The sequence below is a fragment of the Trichosurus vulpecula genome, chromosome 9 (genome assembly GCF_011100635.1).
Source record: "Trichosurus vulpecula isolate mTriVul1 chromosome 9, mTriVul1.pri, whole genome shotgun sequence".
Taxonomy (NCBI): Eukaryota; Metazoa; Chordata; class Mammalia; order Diprotodontia; family Phalangeridae; genus Trichosurus; species Trichosurus vulpecula.
The window spans coordinates 196,671,424-196,690,648 of record NC_050581.1 but is presented as its reverse complement, the minus strand read 5'-3'; the positions used below and the strand labels follow the sequence as shown (position 1 = coordinate 196,690,648).

Sequence of the window (19,225 nt, the reverse complement as noted above, 5' to 3'; positions counted from 1 at the left end):
GAAGAAGACGTTGGAGATGAAAGGGAGTCCCAAGTTCTGAGGAATAGTCCTGCACCCCATAGCCAATGTATCGGCCAAAACATCCTTAGACCTCATTATTTTTTCATGCTTATTAACCTTTGTTTTTTGGCTTTGTTTTGTTGGTTCTAAAAAGCAGTTGACCACAAAAGAAAATTCTGCAGTCTTCCAGATATTGGTGTCTTCTGCTTCTTTATACTGCTAATAAGTCCCAAGATGCACCTGAGTGATGAACACAAATCAAAGTTTAATGGTCCTGGGTGATTCTTCCTATCCATCTTTCAGTCCATGGTGAATACGCTGAGATCCAGGGAGTTTATTCTTTCATCAATACCTTTTTACCAGATAGTTTTGTATTTATATAGTAGAATTTTAGGTGAACTTCCTAGAAGAAATAAATAGCACATTGTTGTGCCTCCCTGGTACACTTGACCAAAGTAAACCTCCCTTTCTCCTTTGCTTCTTTTAGCCCATGTTTCTCTGAATGCCATCTCATTGTTCCCATCAGCTCCATAGAAGCTAAGGTTCAGAAGACACTGCACTTCAGGCTTCCTAACAAGCAGCATGACCCATCCCAATTTGTTGGTACACAAAAATTGATTCCCTGGGGTTCCATCAGACAGGCTGCTTTTGTGAGCCAGACTGCAGTGGCATACTTCCCTTCTTTCTCTTTGTAGTTAGGGAACTGAGAATTTTAGTTGTGGTTGCCTTTGGGGCCAGAAAACAATATTAGAAAACTTAGTCTTTGAAAATATCCTTGTGGTTTGTCACTTGAATGACATTTCTTTAGAGAGAGGTTTTCAGGGATCTAGTGATTCAGAAACACTCAGAGGGACTGGAATAAGAGAGATTAACCCCTGTGTGTTTTTGAAGAATACCTTGGAAAAGTGGCCCATACCTCCCCAACCCCCACCCCTGCCCCAGTCAGATAAATGATAAAGCTTCATTACTTTTTTAAAGGATGCATATGTCTTATTGTTGGAAGACAATTTTAATTTTTGCTAGAGATTTTTCTTTGTGTAGCCCTAGGAGCCAATCTTTAAACAAATTTCCCCATAACACATCTGGTTGCGTGTTCTACAGCAGGAAAGCATAAGCATTTATAGAATGCTTTTTCTTGTTACCTCATGACATGAAATGAGGAGAAACCTAGGTTTGAAACACTATTCCTTCCTAGCTCTGTGACCATGGGCAGGTCACTTAACCTTCTGAGCCTTGGTTTTCTCATCTGTAAAATGAGGTTAATAATACTTGTATTAGAAATTTCACAGACTTGCAAGGATTTACTTGAGATAATGTATGTAAAGCCCTTTTCATACCTTAAAGCACTGTATAAATATCAACTATTTTTATTATTGACTTTCTCAGCAATAGCAAATTCAGTATCACTAGAGCTTTTCAAGCAGAGGTTCAGGAAACCCTCCAGATGCTTCCTGCTCAAGTATCCTCTGAAGACCATACTTGCACTGAGCCTCAGGGATCCTAAATACCCTTTGTGAGCAGACACACAAAGCAGTGTCCATCTGGCCATCTGCCTCAGGGGCAAGTGGGCATTGCTTCCCTTGGAAAGTTTCCCCTTGTACAAAAATTAAGTGAAGAGACATTTCGATATTTGGATACTGCACTGAGTGGAAAGTCGCAGTGAGCTGTCATGAATCCTACTTCATCTTTCTTCAGAAGAAGTGAGCCACAGGCTAATGGGGGAAGGGGAGAGCCAAGCCAGAGGAAAGGCAGGATGATGGTGTGTTTTGCACTTGAAAAAACAAAAAACAAATAATCTGTCACAGTAGAAATAGCTGTTTTTGCTGCCTGCAGACCAGGACTAGAGCACAGTGTCCTCAGAAATGGGCATCGGAGCTTTCTAGGTAAGAGGTGATCAGATTTTTCAGCAATTAGAAGGTTGTAAGAAGATAGATTCCCATGATCCAGAACTCTTTGCCTATAATCTGGCCACAAATAATGAGCCATCTGGGTCCGATAGACGTTGTCTGGGTAAAAGAAGCAATGGCCCTCATTCTCTCTGAGCTTGTCTGACTGCTCATTGGTCATATCTTCATGGCTAATAGATGGAGACAGTAAAGAGACAGAAAAGACTTAAAATGAACATTAGCATTACTCAAATGCAATATGGTGGTGGTGGGGTTCTCTGGTTGAGAGGGAGTGTGGTGGAGACGATAGGGAGCTAGATCTGGAACCTGTTCAAACCTGAGTTAGAATCCTATCTGTGATGCTAATTAACTGTGTGACCATGGGCAAGTGACCTCCCCTCTTAGTTCCTGTTTCCTCATCTGGAAAGGGAAGACTGTCGAAGAGTGAGAGTGAGGCCACCAGTCGGAAGGTCTGCTCTGTCACCCTCAAACACTGGATGAGAGGAGGAGGGAGAGGAGGAAGAAGCATTTGTATGCACGTACTGTGTGCCAGGCCCCGTACTAAGCACTTTTGAATTTTTTTTTAAATATTAAATCCTGAGTGGTAGGTGCTGTTATTGTAAGGTTCCAATAACATATATATGTAAAGCTCTTTGTAAGCCTTAAGGAACTATAGTATATTAGCTATGGTCATTATATGTCATAACTCAGCAACCTTGTTTTGTCCAATTGAAGCAGGCTCCAATTATGTAGTACTTTGCAAGCCTCAGGTGCTACATAAGTGACAAATGTTTTTAAAATAATAATTATTTTCACCATAGCATTTCTTTCACACAGCCTCAAATCTGAACTATTTGTGTACAAGTTCTATCCCTTGGACTAGTCTAGTAAGTTCCTAGAAGTTAGGAATTTTATCTTTTGTAATTTTGAGCCCCTTGTGCTCAATAGGCATCAGTATTTATCTGTCAGTTAATCTCATTCTTCTCCCTTTGGCCTAGGAGGCATTTTTTTCCTTGTGAAGTAATCAGCCCCTATTCCCTACCCCCATCACTCCTGGAAGAGTGCCAGTTTTTTCATGAAGAGCCACAGTTTTCAGGTTTCCTGCTTGTCATTGAAATGGCCTTTGAGAGGTTAGCAGGGAGCCTTAGTCACCAATTATGGATTAGTAGTTATTAATTGATTGCAGGCTTATAAAAGGCAGGCTACTTAATTCTTTAATGAAAGTGGTCCATTCAAATTATTCCCATGAAAACCCCTACCACAGGAAATAGGATATTTGTCCTACACTTTGCATTCATTGAAGTAATTGTTTTAGAAAGTGAAGCTAGCTTTGCCTAACATTCCCACTTGTTAATTGAAGTCAAGAACAACAACAAATTCAACTACCAGTGAGTGGAAAAACTCCTGAGTGAATCAGATGTAGCAGAAGGTGGGGAGCCTCTTGCTCTGTCCTGGAAGAGGAAGTTCCAGAAAGGCAGTGTGGTGGCCCTTTCCAAGTGGAAATGCCATTCATAGACTCATTCAGCCTTCACCTTAAAGTATGTAGGAAAATAAAGATGGCTGCCTTCTCCTCCTCAGGAATATGGGCTTCTTAGAGTATATAGCTTATTAGTTTGAATTTGATATACCCTGGAAGTATAAACCAGTATAAAAAATCTAAATAGCTTTTTTTATGCCCCCATTTGAAGAAAACCATTTTTTGTTTTTGTTTTGTTTTGTTTTAAAAAATATCAGCACGTAGAGATTAGGATCTGTTTTCTGTAATAAGCGACAGACCCATGTGCCACAGAGGAGTTTAGAAATATAGCTAATGTCTGCAATGAATAGAAGCATCTTGCAAAGATATAGTTGTAATGTAAGGAACAAGGGACCACCACACTTGAAATCCTACCTCCGACACTGAGTAGCTAAAGTTCTCTAACTCCCTGAAGGTCAGTTTCCTCACCGCCTCTGTTTCCTTGGCCTGCCAATTGGGCTTTCTGCCCCAAGTCTGTCTTGCTCCAATCCATTCTCCACACATCTGCCAAAGTGATTCTCCTGTTTGAACATATCCCCATGTTCAGTGAACTCCAGTATCTCCCTTGTACCTTCATGATCTAATATAAACTCTTCTGGTTGGCATCAAAAACTCTTCCTAGCCTGGCTCCCTCCTTTCTTTCTAACATTATTATATTTCACCCTCACAGAATGTAGACCTTTTGTGTTTCCTCACACACATTGTTCCACTTGTCATCTCTGGGTTTTGGAACAGAGACCCCCTTGTTTGGGATGCCCTAATTCAAAGGATTCCTAGTCCCTTTCAGGACTCAGCTCATGCTTTATCTTGTATATGAAGCTTGTCCCAATTCCTTCCCCCAGATGCTAGTGTTTCCCCCTCTACTCCCCCTAAATCTCTTGTATCTATTTGTATGTCTATGTGTGGTGTGTGTGTGTATGTGTATGCATGTATATGTGTATGTCTGTGTGTATGTATGTGTGTGTCTGTGTGTATCTTCTCCAGCTATAAGTTCCTCAGTAGCAAGGAGTGTTCCCCATTTTTTCTGTGTATTCTTTGCATAGTGTCTGGCAAACAACAGGTGTTTCTTATTATTCAGTACTTCTTGGCTGATTGAATGAATGAGAACACTACTCTCCTTACTTAGCTGTGCTGTTAGTACCAGCAACTATCATCATCATCCTCATCCTCATCCTCATCCTCATTTTTCTTTGTTTCTAAACAAAGGTTATCTTCTACTGTGCTCTCACAAACTGGTTTCCATCCCTGAATTCTTCTCTCAGTGTGGTAAAATAGGTGTGAATGTAAAATTTTTATTTTTCCAGCTTGGGAAAGTGATATAGACCTTTTCCTTTGTGAAGGCCATCTTCCAGTCAAAGACCTCCCAATCCAATGTAGTTGAGGCACCAAAGAATGATTTATGTCAAATATTGAAATTGAAAATAAACTATGCAGTATAAACCCTGTCTATGGGATGCAGCAAAAAAAGCTTTTAAAAAATTAACAAGCATATTTTTTTATCTCTCTCCCATCGCCCCAATAAAAAAGAAAACAAAGCCCTTGTGATAATATGCATAGTCAAGCAAAACAAATTCTGACTTGGTCCTGTACAGAAATATGCATCTTGTCTATCTTGAGTCCGTCACCTCTCTGCCAGAAGGCGGTGTCTGCCTCAGTCCTCTGCAATTGTGGTTGGTCATTGCACTGAATAGACTTCCTAAATAGTACAAAGTTGAGAAAGCCTTTTTTCATGGCTTGAAACCAGGGTTAGTATGGAATTATGGCATTATGGTTTGCCAGGACCTTGTTGGATAAGAAATATTATATTTACAGTTAGTGACTAAGAAATCCATGGATCTTTGACAATCCTTTCCTGGCAGAAGGTGACAGTCTTGAAGGTTTCTGCTGCACAAAGGGCATGGCCTCCCCAGAAGGAGCAGTACCTTAAAGGGAGAAGCTTTCCCCAGAAAGGATAAGGGTTTCGCAAAATACTAATTACTATAACACTTTTTAAACTAACCATTTTTAGTTCTTGTAGTTCTGGAATGATATTTCAAGGCAGCTGGACCTAGGGTAGTGTGAATGTGAATCTAAACAAATATTTTTTGAATGAGTATAAGGCTGAAAGTCTAAGAGATATCAGGTCCCTCAGATGGAGGAACAATGGAATAAGGAAGTTGTATAAAGGGAGCTTTGAGACCATGCCAGCTGGCCTTTTCCCCCTCCTCCTCCACAACATTCCTGACCAGTGGTAACCTGATCCATTCTTAAGCATTCCTAGTGCTAAGTACTCTGAGAGATACTGAGGTAGGAGGAGATACAGTGCAATGCATGGAGTACTCTGGCTCCTCACCTCTGCCTCTGCCTCCTGGCTCTTCGAGTTCCTTCAACACTCATCTAGAACCCAGCCATCTTCTAGGGGCCTTTCCTCCCAGCAAAGTATCTCACAGATGACCTTTCTTCTGCTTTGCATACATCTTGTATATTTCCAGTTCTTTACATTTAGGGTAGGAACTGTTTTTGCCTTTTTTTGAATCTCCAGTGCATACCATAGCATCTGGCACATAGTAAGACCTTTAATAAATGCTAGCTGACTGACTTAGGTATAGTTTAAAGAGGCAGGACATGCATATAAAAGAATAACGGGAGACAGGGCAATTTGTCATGAACGACTCAAACCTACAGCTGTAATTTTTTTAGGAGTTGAGATAAAGAGGGAGCCACTGTGAGCGAGGGGTAGTGAAGTGGTGTGTCAAAGAAAACCTGGTCTTTTAAGGAATAGAGGGGATTAAAAGAGTTTGGCACAATACAGAGTGATAGGCCAGGCCAGCTGGCAAAAGCAGGACAGTGTGTGGAGGTGTATTTTGGGACAATGTTTCGACAAGTCTGACTTGAGCAGGAAGTTTCTATTAAGAGGGTGTAGGTTGGAAAGATGAGCTAGGGACCAGTACATCAAACCCAGTAGGCACTTGATCAGTGTTTATTGGATTAAATTGGGGAGGACCTCGAAATCGAGGTAGAAAAGTTTCAAGGTGATCTTTTAGGTGATGGTGAGCTAGCAAATGTTTTTGAATAGGGTCCATAATCAAAAGCCAGTTCAAACAGAGGCAAGGCCAAAGGGCAGATTGCTCTCTCTGTTAAGATACTTCCACTGCTGGGGAGCTGTACATAAATTAGTTGGCAGCAAACTTTAAGTTGTTGTTATGTCAAACTGTCAAGGAGATTTTTCAGTGAATAATTGCTTCTGGAAAAGAAGAAATACCCAGAGGGAAGGTTTTTCAACAACCTTGAACTGGAAAATTGATTTTGTTGAGCTGGTAGAAACAGAGGGAGAATGGAAGGCTTAATGGGGAGGATGTCAGGTCATGAGGCCGTGTCAGGAGATCCCGAGAGCCCTTCAGATCCAGCCAAGGAATCTACCATGGAGTGGACCATGGTGGGGGGCAGTGCAGCTCAGGTGACTTGGGTTCATGCCGTTGCCCTGCCACTTATCACCTGAGTGATCTTCAGATCTCTCTGCCTTGGTTTCTGCACTGTCCTATTTTCCGTGTAGTTGAGACCTCTTCCTGCTCAGGAAGGATGACTGCCTCAGACACGTTCCTTCATTGAGGACATACTTGTAGAAGATGTGGAGGTCCACATACTGGCCTACATCCTCAGAGACAAGGAGGAAATGAATCATACACGTATGAAATGGAAATTAAATCAGACACAGACCTTGCCCATAAGGAGATTCTATTCTTAGAGGGATATAACACATGAATAACATGCAACTACTTCAGAAAAAGAATGAACTCTCTCTAACTTTGTGGAGTGTGGAAAAATTGTTCCTAGTGCTTTCACCTCTATTCTCATAGTGTCATAGAATTGTATATTTGGAAGGTTCCTTCAAGATCACAGGATTTCTCACCTTCTTGTCACAGAAAAGAAAACTAAGACCCAGAGAGGGGGAAATGACTCTGGCGATTTGTTGAGGGTCACATAGTTAGTGACATAGTCTGACCAGGAATCTTGACATCCTCATTTCTAGTCCACGGCTGTTTCTATGAGTTGCCAGAGTCATCCGAGGTCCTTGGGGCAGGGATTATCTTCAGTTTAGATGAGAAAATGGAAGAGCCTCTTGCAGAGTGGCCTAGCAAGGTGAGCTGCTGTCCAGGACTTGGGAACTTCCTCATGTCCAGCTCTCCCTCACTTACTGATCTCAGGTAATAAAAATGACGCGCAGCTAATATTCTTATATCCCAGGAGAGTTTGCAAAGCGTTCTGTACCCCTTACTTCACTGGAGCTTCACAGCAACTCTATGCAGTAGGTAGGATTATCCCCATTTTTAGATGAGGAAACTAAGGCCCAGGAACAGTAGGATTTAAACAGTAGGATTTGTCTTCCTGACATGTAGGTGCAGCACTCTCAGTCCAGTATAGCATGACCTGATGATAGGACCTTCATTAATGTTTGATTATATCTGGGAGTTGAGTGGCCTACAAATTCATTAGGAATAACCAAAATGATGTCACAGCCCAAAGAACCCGTGCTTCCTATCTTTGTTTGCATTAATAGAAGAATAATGTTCAGATTGAGGGAGGTGATGGTGTCACTGTGCTCTACCTTGGTCAGAACACTTTTGGAGTATTGTATCCAGTTTGGGGCATCACATTTGAAGGATGTTGATGAGGTAGAGCCTGAGCTTAACTGGTCCTCAGCAGTGTAAGGGGACTCAAAACGACTATGTGCATGTTGATTGAAGGATCTACAGTTATTTAACTAGAAAAAGAACTTCCATGCTAGCTATATTCAGACATTTGAAAGATTCAGGCATGTTGGAGAGATTAGATTTATTCTGCTTGGTAACAGATGGTGAGACAAGGAGCAATTGGTGGAGTGGACTGCTTTGGGATGTAGTGAGGTCCCCATCTCTGTCGGTCTTCAGGTGGAGGCTCTGGATGGCCATTTATCAGTAATGTTGTAGAGAGGATTGCTGCTCAGTTACAGATCAGATTGGGTGACTTCTTAGTTATCTTCCAACTCTGAGATTCCCCTTTCTGTGGGTAATAGAAAACTCATCTTTTCTTACAAAATTATTAGCACATGTGTGTTCTAACACAGAAACCATTTTTTCACATGTTGTCAGTTTGGCTGAATTAATAAGCACAGGAGACTCCAAGAAAGTAGTCATCATTCAAGTCTTTCAAAAACATTTATTAAGTACCTTCTATGTATAGGGTTCCTGTGCCACAAGCACAGATAACCATAATAACCCACAGTCCTCATTACATGATAAGTGCATTAGTCAGTGATGGAACAAAGTATATGGTGAGATCTAAAGAAAAAGCCTGCCCTTAAACTGAGAGATCAGGCAAATTTTCCCAGAGTTGGGGATGTATGATTGTAGTTAGATGGGTTGGGTAGGAAGTCATCAGGCACAAAGAAGAGGGACATTCTAGGAAAAGGGAAAAGCTTGAGGAAAATCAAGGAGACAGAGGCTACATGATCAGTTTGGAGAAGATGGTCAATACTGTGGCCGAATCATAGAGTTTGTGATATGGGGCTCTAAACAGGTTGGGTTGGGTTTTGTCACAGACCCCTTTGGCAGTCTGGTAAAGCCTATGGACCCTTTCTCAGAGTCATAATTTTAAATAATTGAAGGAACTACTAAATTTTAGTTAGAGATTAATGAAAATAAAGATGCAATTTTTCCCATCCAAGAAATCTATTCATGAACCCCATATAAGAACCTTTGATCTATAGGCAGAGTGATAGAATATTGTGAAAGGCCTTCAGTAGCTAAGCAAAGAAATTTGAACTTGGTAGGCATTGGTCAGACCCTTAAAATTTCTGAATAGATCAGAGGTGAGACTTAGTAGGAGAGAATTGCAATAGTTCCAGCATATGGTAATGATGTCCTGTACTAGACTCATGACAGTGGAGGTAGAGCAGAGGAAGCGGCTCTGAGACATTGAGGGGGGTGCTTAGGAACAGACCAAGGGCAAGAAATAAGGGAGAAGAAATCAGCAAAGGGGCTCAGGAGGTTTCAGACCTGGCTGTCTAGATAGCTCCACAGGCAGAAATAGAAGGAAGAACTCAGGCTTTGGGAAAATGAGAAGCTCAGGTCTGGGCATGATGACCTTGAGACAGACGTTGGGGGGACATCCAGGTGGAGATGTCCTTGGGCCAACTGGGGAAACTAGGTATGACTCAGGAGGCTGGTCAGGGCTGTAGGCTTTTAGAATTATAGATATCAGAACTAGAAGGCACCTCAGAGGCCATCCAGTGTAACCTCAAATTTACAGATAAGAAAACTGAGGCCCACCACAGTTATCCAGACAGTAAGAGGCACAGACAAGTTTTAACTTCATTCTTCTTAATCTAGAGCCATTGCTATTTCTAATGTCTAGTGCAGGGGTGGGGAACCTTTGGCCTTGAGGCCACATTTGGCCCTCTGGATCCTCAAATGAGGCCTGTTGACTGAATCCAAACTGTACAGAACAAATCCCCTTAATAAAAGGATTTGTTCTGTAAAACTTGGACTCAGCCAAAAGTCTGCACCCAGTGTATCTGTCATGCTGCCATCCTCAGAAGAGATTAAAAAAGATTTGAGGACAAACTTGGGAAAAACCCATTTTAAGAAGTCAGGAAAATAATCAAGTTGCCAGGAAAGGAGATAGAAGAGAAACCATTGTAGAGGTAGCAGGACAGGGGAGGTAGTGGACAGCTATGTCAAAAATAGCAAAGAATGATGGCTGCTAGAAAGGCCATTGAAGTAGTCGAAGATGACCTGAGAGAGTGATGGAGGTGGAAACCTAATTGTAAGAGTTTCAGAGACAGTGAGTGGTGAGGAAGGGAGGTGGCAGGTATAACCTTTGTTGAGATTAATAGTGAAGGGGAGGAGAGAAATGAGACCAGAGCTGGTTGGGATAAAAAGGTTAAGGGGAAGCTTTTTTTTAGGATGGGGGTGAACTTCAACATCTTTGTAAGCACATAAAAAGAGCCACTGACAAAGAAGAAACTGAAGGTGCTGGGGGCAGAGTGACCGAAACCTAGTTAGGTCCTGGAATAAGTAGGAAGCAGTGGGGTCAAGGGAAGAAGTCATTGTATTGAGGGAGTTAAGGAATTAAAAGGACAGTTTGTTGGAAGGGGGACTCGTTAACAGTGACATGGGAATCCTTGGGGATGATGGCAGTGGATGGGGAGGAGAGACTACTGTGAGCCAATGGAATAATTAGAGCTCACATTTTTAGGGGTTTTGAAAACTGTCTGAGAAGATAGGTCTCAATTTGTTTTAACCTTTGCTAAGCATCTACAAAAACTAAAACGCCATGAGCCCTGTAACCAAGGAATACTACCTGTATGGAGATAAGGATGATACAAATAGGAGAGGTTCACTCTAGGAATATTTGAGGAGTAAGAAAACCCTTCCACCCGGGCAAACAAGGAAAGGGTGTAGAGGATTTTGAAGGACTGAGCTAAGGAGAAGACTGGACTCAGACAGTTGGGAGAGACCTCAGCAGCCACTTAGTCTGACCCCTGAACTAAAGCTCCAGTTCTCCAACTTCTTGGTTTCAACACCGCTCCACACTCTTAAAAATTTTCTGAGGACATACATTTCTCCCCTCAGAGTTTTTGTTTATATTGGTTATGTCTACTGATATGTATTAGTAATAAAAACATTTTAATATTATTTTGAGAATAGTTTTTACCTTTCAGAACTCTTGAAAGGGTCTTAGTAATCACCTGGGGTCCCTCAATCACACTTTGAGAACCACTAGAACTGATGGAAGCCTTGCCGTAATGTACCTGACAAGGGGCTGCCCAGCCTCTACTTTAGGACTTCTAAGGAGGAGGAACATGCCCCCATTCCACTTTTGGGCAGGTCTCATTATTAGGAAGTTTTCCCAGAGAGAAAGTGTATACCCGGAATGGGAAGTGTATGACGGGGAGTTGTGGGAAGTAATTCTTGAAAGGTGGATTAGAGCATTCTGAGGACCCAGGCATAGGCTCCATGTTTTTTCCTAGTAAGAATGGAGAGAGAGCCACTGAAGATTGCTGAGCAGGGGGATAATAGAATAATCTCTGTGCTTTCAGAGTGATTTGACAGCTGGGCAAAGGAATAGGGAGAGGGAACAGCTGATTAAGGAGCACTAGATCAGGGAAACCTTTTAGGCTATTGGGGAAGAGATTTTGAGGTCCTGAAGTAGGGTCATGGCATGAAGGGAGAGAAGAAGATGGATATGAGAGATAATAGGAACAGAGAATTGATAGGCCTTAGTAAGTGATTGGCTAGAGGGATTAGGAGGGAAGCTGAAGTTAAAGGAGACTGAGAGGGTCAAAGCTAAGTCATTGGGAGAATGGTGATCGCTCCTAAAGAAATATGGAAGTACAGAGGACGGTTCAGTTATGGGGAAGACTATGAGCGCAGTGTTGAACTGACCAAGTTTGAGATGCTGGTACAAGGTCTACCTAATGAAATAGAGCGGACATTTGGAAAGCCAGAGTACTGTGGAGAGTTTGGGCTGGAGATAGAGCTTAAAGGGTTGTCATCTGGGTGGAGATGACACATGAAGCCATGCACATGGAGGAAATCACCGAGCAAAGGCCCAGAACAGCACCTGTCACTCACAATCATCTTATTAGATAGATACCTCCATTTTACAAAGAAGAAACAGAAAATGGTCAGTGGGTAACAGTAAGAAGGCTAGGAAGAGTAGTTTGTCCACACAGATTTCATGACCTTCAAGAGGAAAGGTCATTGAGAGATGGTGGTGGAAGAATGGTCTGGAAATGGCAGTATGCCATTCCTACTTGCCCACTGAGGTAGGGAAAGTGAGAGTGCCCTCCAATGGAGGTTTCAAGGGATTTGGGTGTCCTGGGGGAGAGCTGGGCTTGCTTAAAGCAAGAGCAAGTTGGTTGAAAAGCTTGAAGGCATAGGGAATGTTATTAGTGGAGTAAGGTTCCAGAGTTCACAGTAGAGCTGGCTATAAGATGGGGAAATCTTTAGAGAGCAGGCCTGAGAATTGCTGATTATATTAGATGGGGTGTGGGGGAGAAGTAGGGAATAATGTTGAACAGAGTCTGGGGCCAAATTATGATGATCTGTGAACACCAGACAAGATTCTGGACTTGATTTTTTTTACCAGTTGGGAGTTATCTAGAATCCTGAGTAGGAGAATAACATAATGATGACAGAATTTTAAGGATATTATTTTGGTAGCCACAGCAGGATGCATTTGAGTGGGGAGAGAGGCTGTGCTCAGAGTCTCTGGGAGTTTCTGGAGCGCTGCATCTTGGCTGGAGAGAAAATGGACATGTGTTTGGAGTGATGTCAGATTGAATAAAGGGAATGGAAGATAAGAACGAGAACATATTGAGGTTTAAATAAACTGGATTTCTACATTGTAGGTTGGTTTTCTTTGTTAAAATTCCTTCTCTTGTCATCAGCATGTATCTGAAATAGTTTTTTTAAAGAAAGCAAATATAGTAATATTACCATCCTTGAGACTATGTCCTCAGGCCCCTTAAAGTTATTTGGTATTAACTCCATCTCCTTGGATAGGGTCCAAATATGAACCTGCCAGATCTCTAAAAATGAATAGGGCATGAGAGAGGAAAAACAAATTGGAGGAGTTTGCTCCAATGTCAAGAGTTAAAGCAGACACCAAGACTCTTCAGTATGAAAAGAATGGTCTTGTGAAGGATGCTCTTTTGTACAGAAAATTGCATTAGCTTCACTAAGATAGGTAGTATTTGAAATCAAACATGTTTACTTATTAAAACAATGGTTTTTTTTAGCCCTAAGTAGTGATTCATTTAATCATGGGCAATGAGAAAAGAACTTTGACATTAAGCTAGAGCTGCAACTTATGTTTCAGGTGTGAGTGAGAGTAGATAGATTTCCTCTGACTTTCCTGTGGACTGTGTCTGAAGTGCTGGGAATGGTCTGACTGCTCCTCCATCCACAAGGCAAGAAGAAATGGACTAGGGCTGTAAGGTGGTTATTAGGTTAGATCGAACCTAGTCCTGAGACTTTAACATGTGTCTTACTTCACTGATAGGATTTTTTTTCTTCATGGGATAAATTAGGAATTGCCCTGCTCATAGACAGTGGAATAGATTAGTTGACCTCTCAAAATACTTCCAGGAGTCTTTTGTTCTAGGAATCTGCCAACTATAATAAGATTATGGCATCTTAGAATGTTTTCAGTGTTACTGTACTCCCTACATTTTCACTCTTTTATATTTGAGCAAATTCCAGCAATTTCCTTTCTTATTTATTCTTTTTTCATACCCTTTAGAGTAGAGATTCTTAGACTCATTGGTGTCCCAGACACTTGTGGCTGATAAAGCCTTTTATTCTAAGACTCCCTTCTTAGAACAACATTTTAAAATGCATTAAATAAAATATATAGGAGCTACAAAGGAAATCAATTATATTGAAATATAGTTATCAAAGTATTTTTTAAAATTCATGGATACCAGGTTAAGACCCCTCTCCCTCCCTACCCTCCATACTAGAATGGCCAGAGACCACATTATACTATAATCTGCATCCAGGGCACCCAAAAGAGCAGAGGAATATGTTATTGAGTCTCCTCTCTCTTGTCCCATACATATATGTCCAGGCTATCCCACCTCTTACAGTGAACTTTGCCTTTTGATCATGTCAGAATGAATTCTAAGGGATTATGCATCAGTCTGAAATGAATTGTTTGGAATGCCTTGTGTTTTACAGAAATGTGTGCTGTAGTTAGCTCACATGTGTTCCTTTGCTTTGCCATCATTAGAACTAGAACTTTCCAAAATAATCACCCACCCCTTGCATCAGGGCAAGGAGGAGGGGTGGAAGGGGGAAGGTGTTCTGCATTTCATCTAGAAAGGATAACATGGGAAGTGAAAGTTTTCTTTGTAATCCTCTTTCAATAAGGTGACTATTTTTTCCATCTTTAGCATAGTTTATTAGTCATAACAAAATTAGATCAGGTACTAAATATAGCATGAAACTATCCAGGTCATGTGTAGAGATTCAAATTTTATACAGTGATGTGTTCTGGTGACTAATAGGATTGAAGAATAGTTGTTCAAGACATGATTTTTTTTAGGGGGCAGGGGGATAAATTATACATTGGACTGTTTCTGTTTTTGACACTTGGCTAGGAATCTTTGTATTGTTGCTCAGGAATGTGAATGAGAGATATTTAGGAGTGGTTTCTTTTGGGTGAATATTTTGATGAATTAATGGAGGTCTCAGTCTTTTTTTTTGCCAACTTTCAAGAAGCCAGAAGACTCTACGGTGTTAGAGTTGCTGAGTCGTTTCAGTCACGTCTAACTTGTGACCATTTGGGGTTTTCTTTGGCAAAGATACCGGAGTGGTTTGCCATTTCCTTCTCCAGCTCATTTTACAGATGATGAAACTGAAGTGAACAGGGTATTAAGTGACTTGCCCAGGGTCACACAACTAGTAACTGTCTGAGGCTGGATTTGAACTTGGGAAGATGAGTCTTCCTGAGGCCAGGGCCAGCACTCTATCCACTGTGCCACCTAGCTGCCCATAGAAGACTCTATATATCCTAGCTATCATGAGCCTTTAGTTTCTTTGGGACAGTGAAGACTAGATTTCACACAACCCAGAAGATCTCTTCCCCTAAGATCCCTGAGGGATGTCTTATTTCTCCAGAGATGTCAGTTTGTGTCTTGGTTACTCCTGGTTTGGTTTAACAGCACAGCAGAACTTAGTGTCTACTGAGTGTTTCTAGGTGGTGATCTCATTTGTCCAGTTTACAACCATCTTTTCATGGTCATGAAATGGACTTGCCATCACTTGAAGATAGGATGGGTATGTTCCCATGAAAGGCCTTTGTGGAGGCAAATGCCCAGGCTGTCCTGGGCCAAAGTGTTCTGTGGGTTAGCAGACAGGAACACAGTGAGACAGTGATGTTTTGTTTTTCTTTTCTTAACCACAGGCCTCATTACTGGGAATGCTCAGAAAGCTGCTGCTAGGGCTGCACAGCCCTTAACCAGCCAGGCCATTTAGGAGGCTTGGGGTTCAGCTGGTTAATCAGTTTTTTTTTCTGGAGAGGTTGTTTTTGCTTCTCAGCCATTTATTAATTTCAGTGTTGGGTATCCAGAATCTCAGAAAAAGTTGACTAGCTTGAGGAAGGGCAGAAAGCAGAGAGCTCACCGCCACAGTGGTGTCAGTCTGTCTTGAAGCTCCCTGAGGAGAAGGCTGCACTTAGAACATTGTGGGCACTAAATTCTGGATCCTATCTCGTGGCTCCTGCAAAACTTCCTGGTTGACAGTGCAGGTGGCTGCTTGAATATGAAAACTGGGTAATTATCCACCTTACTCTTCATTTGCCTAGGCAAATGCAGAATTTTGCACACAGAGATCCTCACAAAATTGAAAGCTGGTACCATACAGTAGTCAAAAGTAATTGCTCCCCTGTGAACTTAGTGTCACAACAGTGTATGGCCTAAAAGGACATATAAATAAATTTTCCCCTAACCTAGGAAGGCTTGTTTGGCATGAAGAGAGTCTCTCCTGGCCTCTCACTGCCCATGGGCATTCAGGGAGCTGCCTTTTTGCTGTCAAGCATTCCTAGGAATTAGTCTCCCTGTTAGAAAGTCCTGAGGCAGAGTCCACTCCCAAATTCCCTTGTCCTCTGATAGGGCATTCAAAGAGCCCCCATTTCTGTGCTCTGAGTACACCTTCTCCTTGAGCCAAAGGCCAGCATCCGTTGGCCTTTCTCTGAAGAGTCTTTTTCCAGTGACAGGCTCTGAGATAGAGGGGAGGATGCTGGGGAAATGGAGGCCCCAGGGGAAGATGAGGGAAAGCCCTCAGTGGCTGCATCTGGGACCCTGGCTAAGACTTAGACATGGAATTAATTTGTGAAAAGACATCATTTTCTGAGAAATGAGGCATGTTTGCTTTGTTGTGCTCTGTTTTCTCTGCTTCTCTTTAATGTGAAGAAATCAGCACCATGTCCAGTGCTCAGTTGTACTTGCTCCACTTTGCAATGTTGTGTGTGTGTGTGTGTGTCCTGCTGTTTTCTAATTTGTAATTCCAAACATGTCCTGATTGATGACTCTTCTCTTTGTGTCCTAGAGAGTTTTCAAAGGAAAGAGAAAAGGCCAAAGCCCGGGGAGACTTCCAGAAACTCCGTGAGAAGCAACAACTTGAAGAGGATTTGAAGGGCTACTTGGATTGGATAACTCAAGCGGAAGACATCGACCCCGAGAACGAGGATGAAGGGGGAGATGAGAACAAACGAAACAGTGAGTATCAGTCTTCCTGCTCCTGACCTGGGAGAGGCTGAATTCAGTAGGAAGCTTGCTACCCTGAAGATGTATTCGAGTGCACACACACACACACACACACACACACACACACACACACACACACGCAAGCACACACACACACACACACACACACACACACACACACACGCATTCACACACACACACACACACACACACACACACACACACACACGTATGGTTTTCCTCACCGGTGTCAGAGATGTGTGCTGTCATATTACCCCTCAGGGTGTCCTTTCTCTTCCTTCTATTCACTCTGGTTTTACATTTTAAACTCCCTTTGTTTTGAATTTCAATTTGGGGAGATACATTATCAGATAATGCATGTGAAAGTACTTCAACAATTATAAAGAATTATATATCCTATAAGCAATTATTTTTATTATTATGTGACTTTATTTTTGAGAGAGATGTGAGAGGCGGGTACCATTTGTCTTGGTGACTAAGCTAAACTTTTCTTCTTTTTTCCCTGACCAGATGTCTGGCAAAATCATTGCTGTGGCTAGTTTGTATGTAGAGCCCTGGTCACCTTGGGCCCTTTGAGTGGATAAATGAAACCGGGGTCAGACCTGGAAAAAGGATGATTTCCTTCAGGTGTGAGTTAGCGGTACTACTCTGTAGGCAACGGTCACGTGCTTTTGTCCCTCAGGCAGCATAGCTTATAGTACCCGAGGTGGACTTGGAAGAATCATGAGAAAAATGAGATAAAGAGTTGACATTTGTATGTGCTCTAAGTGCTACAAAGTGCTCAATATAGCTAATTCATTTGAGGCTCATGATCACCTTGTGAGGCTGGTTCTCTGGGCATCCTCCATGGCAGTAAGTGGCATGACTTTACTTGGATGGGCAGCATTGTTGTTGTTGTTTAGTTGTTTTTGGTCATGTAGACCCTCTGTGACCTGTTTTGGGGTTTTCCTGACAAAGATACTGGAGCAATTTGCCACTTCCTCCAACTCATTTTACAAATGAGGAAACTGAGGCAAACAGGTTATTAAGTGATTTGCCCAAGGTCACACAGCTCGTAAGTGTCTGAGACTGGATTTGAACTCAGGAAGATGAGTCTTTCTGACTCCAGGCCTGGCACTCTATGCACTATGGCTCCACCTAAGTCACCAACTACAGTTCTGCTGAGGAAACGAATGTCCCTCAGGACTTGCCACCCTGTCCTGGGCCCCAGGCCTGACTTATGAGTGCCTTGAGAGGAAGAGGGTACATCTAGCCTTTTCTTCCTGTGTCCCCAGACACAGAGCCGGCACTTAGGAAGTGTTTCATTCTTTGTAATGCTCACATATGAGTCAGAGGCAAGAGCTGAACCAAGATCTGGTCCCTCGTCAAAGTAGCACCCATGGCCTGGGGGAAGGTGACTTGGGTGGGAGGCAAGTGATGAGCCAGCCCGTAGACATTTATGAAGCACCTTCTGTGTACTGGGGGCTGGACCCTGGGCACATAAACGCAGAGAGAAATTGCCCCTGCCTTTAAGGGGCCAAGGTTGTGCTGGGAGGCCCCAGGATGTACACATGGAAGAGGCTGGGATGTAGCCCAGTAGAGGCTGAGAAATCTCCTCTCATCCATCACTGGCCACTGATTTAGGCAAGGGAGGAAGAAGGAGTGATACAAACTTTAGGACTCAGCCTAGCAGGGGTCTCGCATCCCTGGAATAATGATGGTGGCAATGGCTGGCATTTATGTAAAGTGCTTCCACAATGAGTTATTATCTCATCCTCTCTCAACAACCCTGGGAATAAGTGTTGCCATTATCCTCATTTTATAGTTGAGCAAACTGAGGCAGACTGAGGATAAGTGACATGCCCAGGGTCACACAGCTAGTCAGTGTCTGAGGTTGGATTTAAATTCGGGTCTTCCTGACTCCAGCCCCAGGGCTCTACCCACTTTGCTACCCAGCTGCCCCTTAGAAGAAATATTTATAGTGAGCCAGGGCTGATGATGATTCAACCAATAAAATTGATCACTGTTGTCAGCCCAGATATTTCTTGACCACAGAAACAGTGCTGTGCATTTCCAGGGGACAGGATTTTCTTCTTCCTGCTGAAAGGCCTGGAGAAGCGTGGCTGAAACATTTGTGATTTGTGCAGTTGGCAGCAAGGGCAGACAGTGTGCTTCAAGAGCACAAGTCTGTCAGAGGTCTGGGAACCTGGCTAAGGAAGTCAGCCCCCCAGAAGGTTGAGGCCATTTGCTGCAGTGCCCTGGAATGGAGTCTTCTCTCCTTATGTCAATGCCTTTGATTGACTTGAATATACGTGTTCATGGAGAACAATGGTGGAGCAAATTAGAGGTCATAATTTACCTTTGTTTTGGCCTGTGTTTCCTGACCTTGTGTGGTTCTGTCTCATTTATGGCTGAGTCCCAATTGTTGCAACACGGTGTGGGGCTGGGGAAGACAGTGGGAGGGTCTCTAGATTCTTTGGAGGAAATTAATTTGGGAGATGTGGGGAAAATGGAGGGGTAGGCTTTTGGAAAAGAGTCAATGAAGGGATTAAAAAAAGAAAAGAAAGAGAAAGAGAGGAGAAAATCCTCTCT

The 19,225-nt window shown here is 42.5% G+C and overlaps 1 protein-coding gene across 2 annotated transcripts in view; it reads left to right on the top strand.

Annotated features, from left to right (window-relative positions):
* CACNA1D (calcium voltage-gated channel subunit alpha1 D) overlaps positions 1-19,225 on the top strand; it is a 359,630-nt gene that overhangs the window by 191,238 nt on the left and 149,167 nt on the right. For both annotated transcript variants that reach the window (XM_036737725.1, XM_036737724.1), the window contains exon 9: positions 16,476-16,645. In XM_036737725.1, coding sequence (XP_036593620.1) covers positions 16,476-16,645 — 170 coding nt within the window. The remainder of the gene's footprint in view (positions 1-16,475; positions 16,646-19,225) is intronic.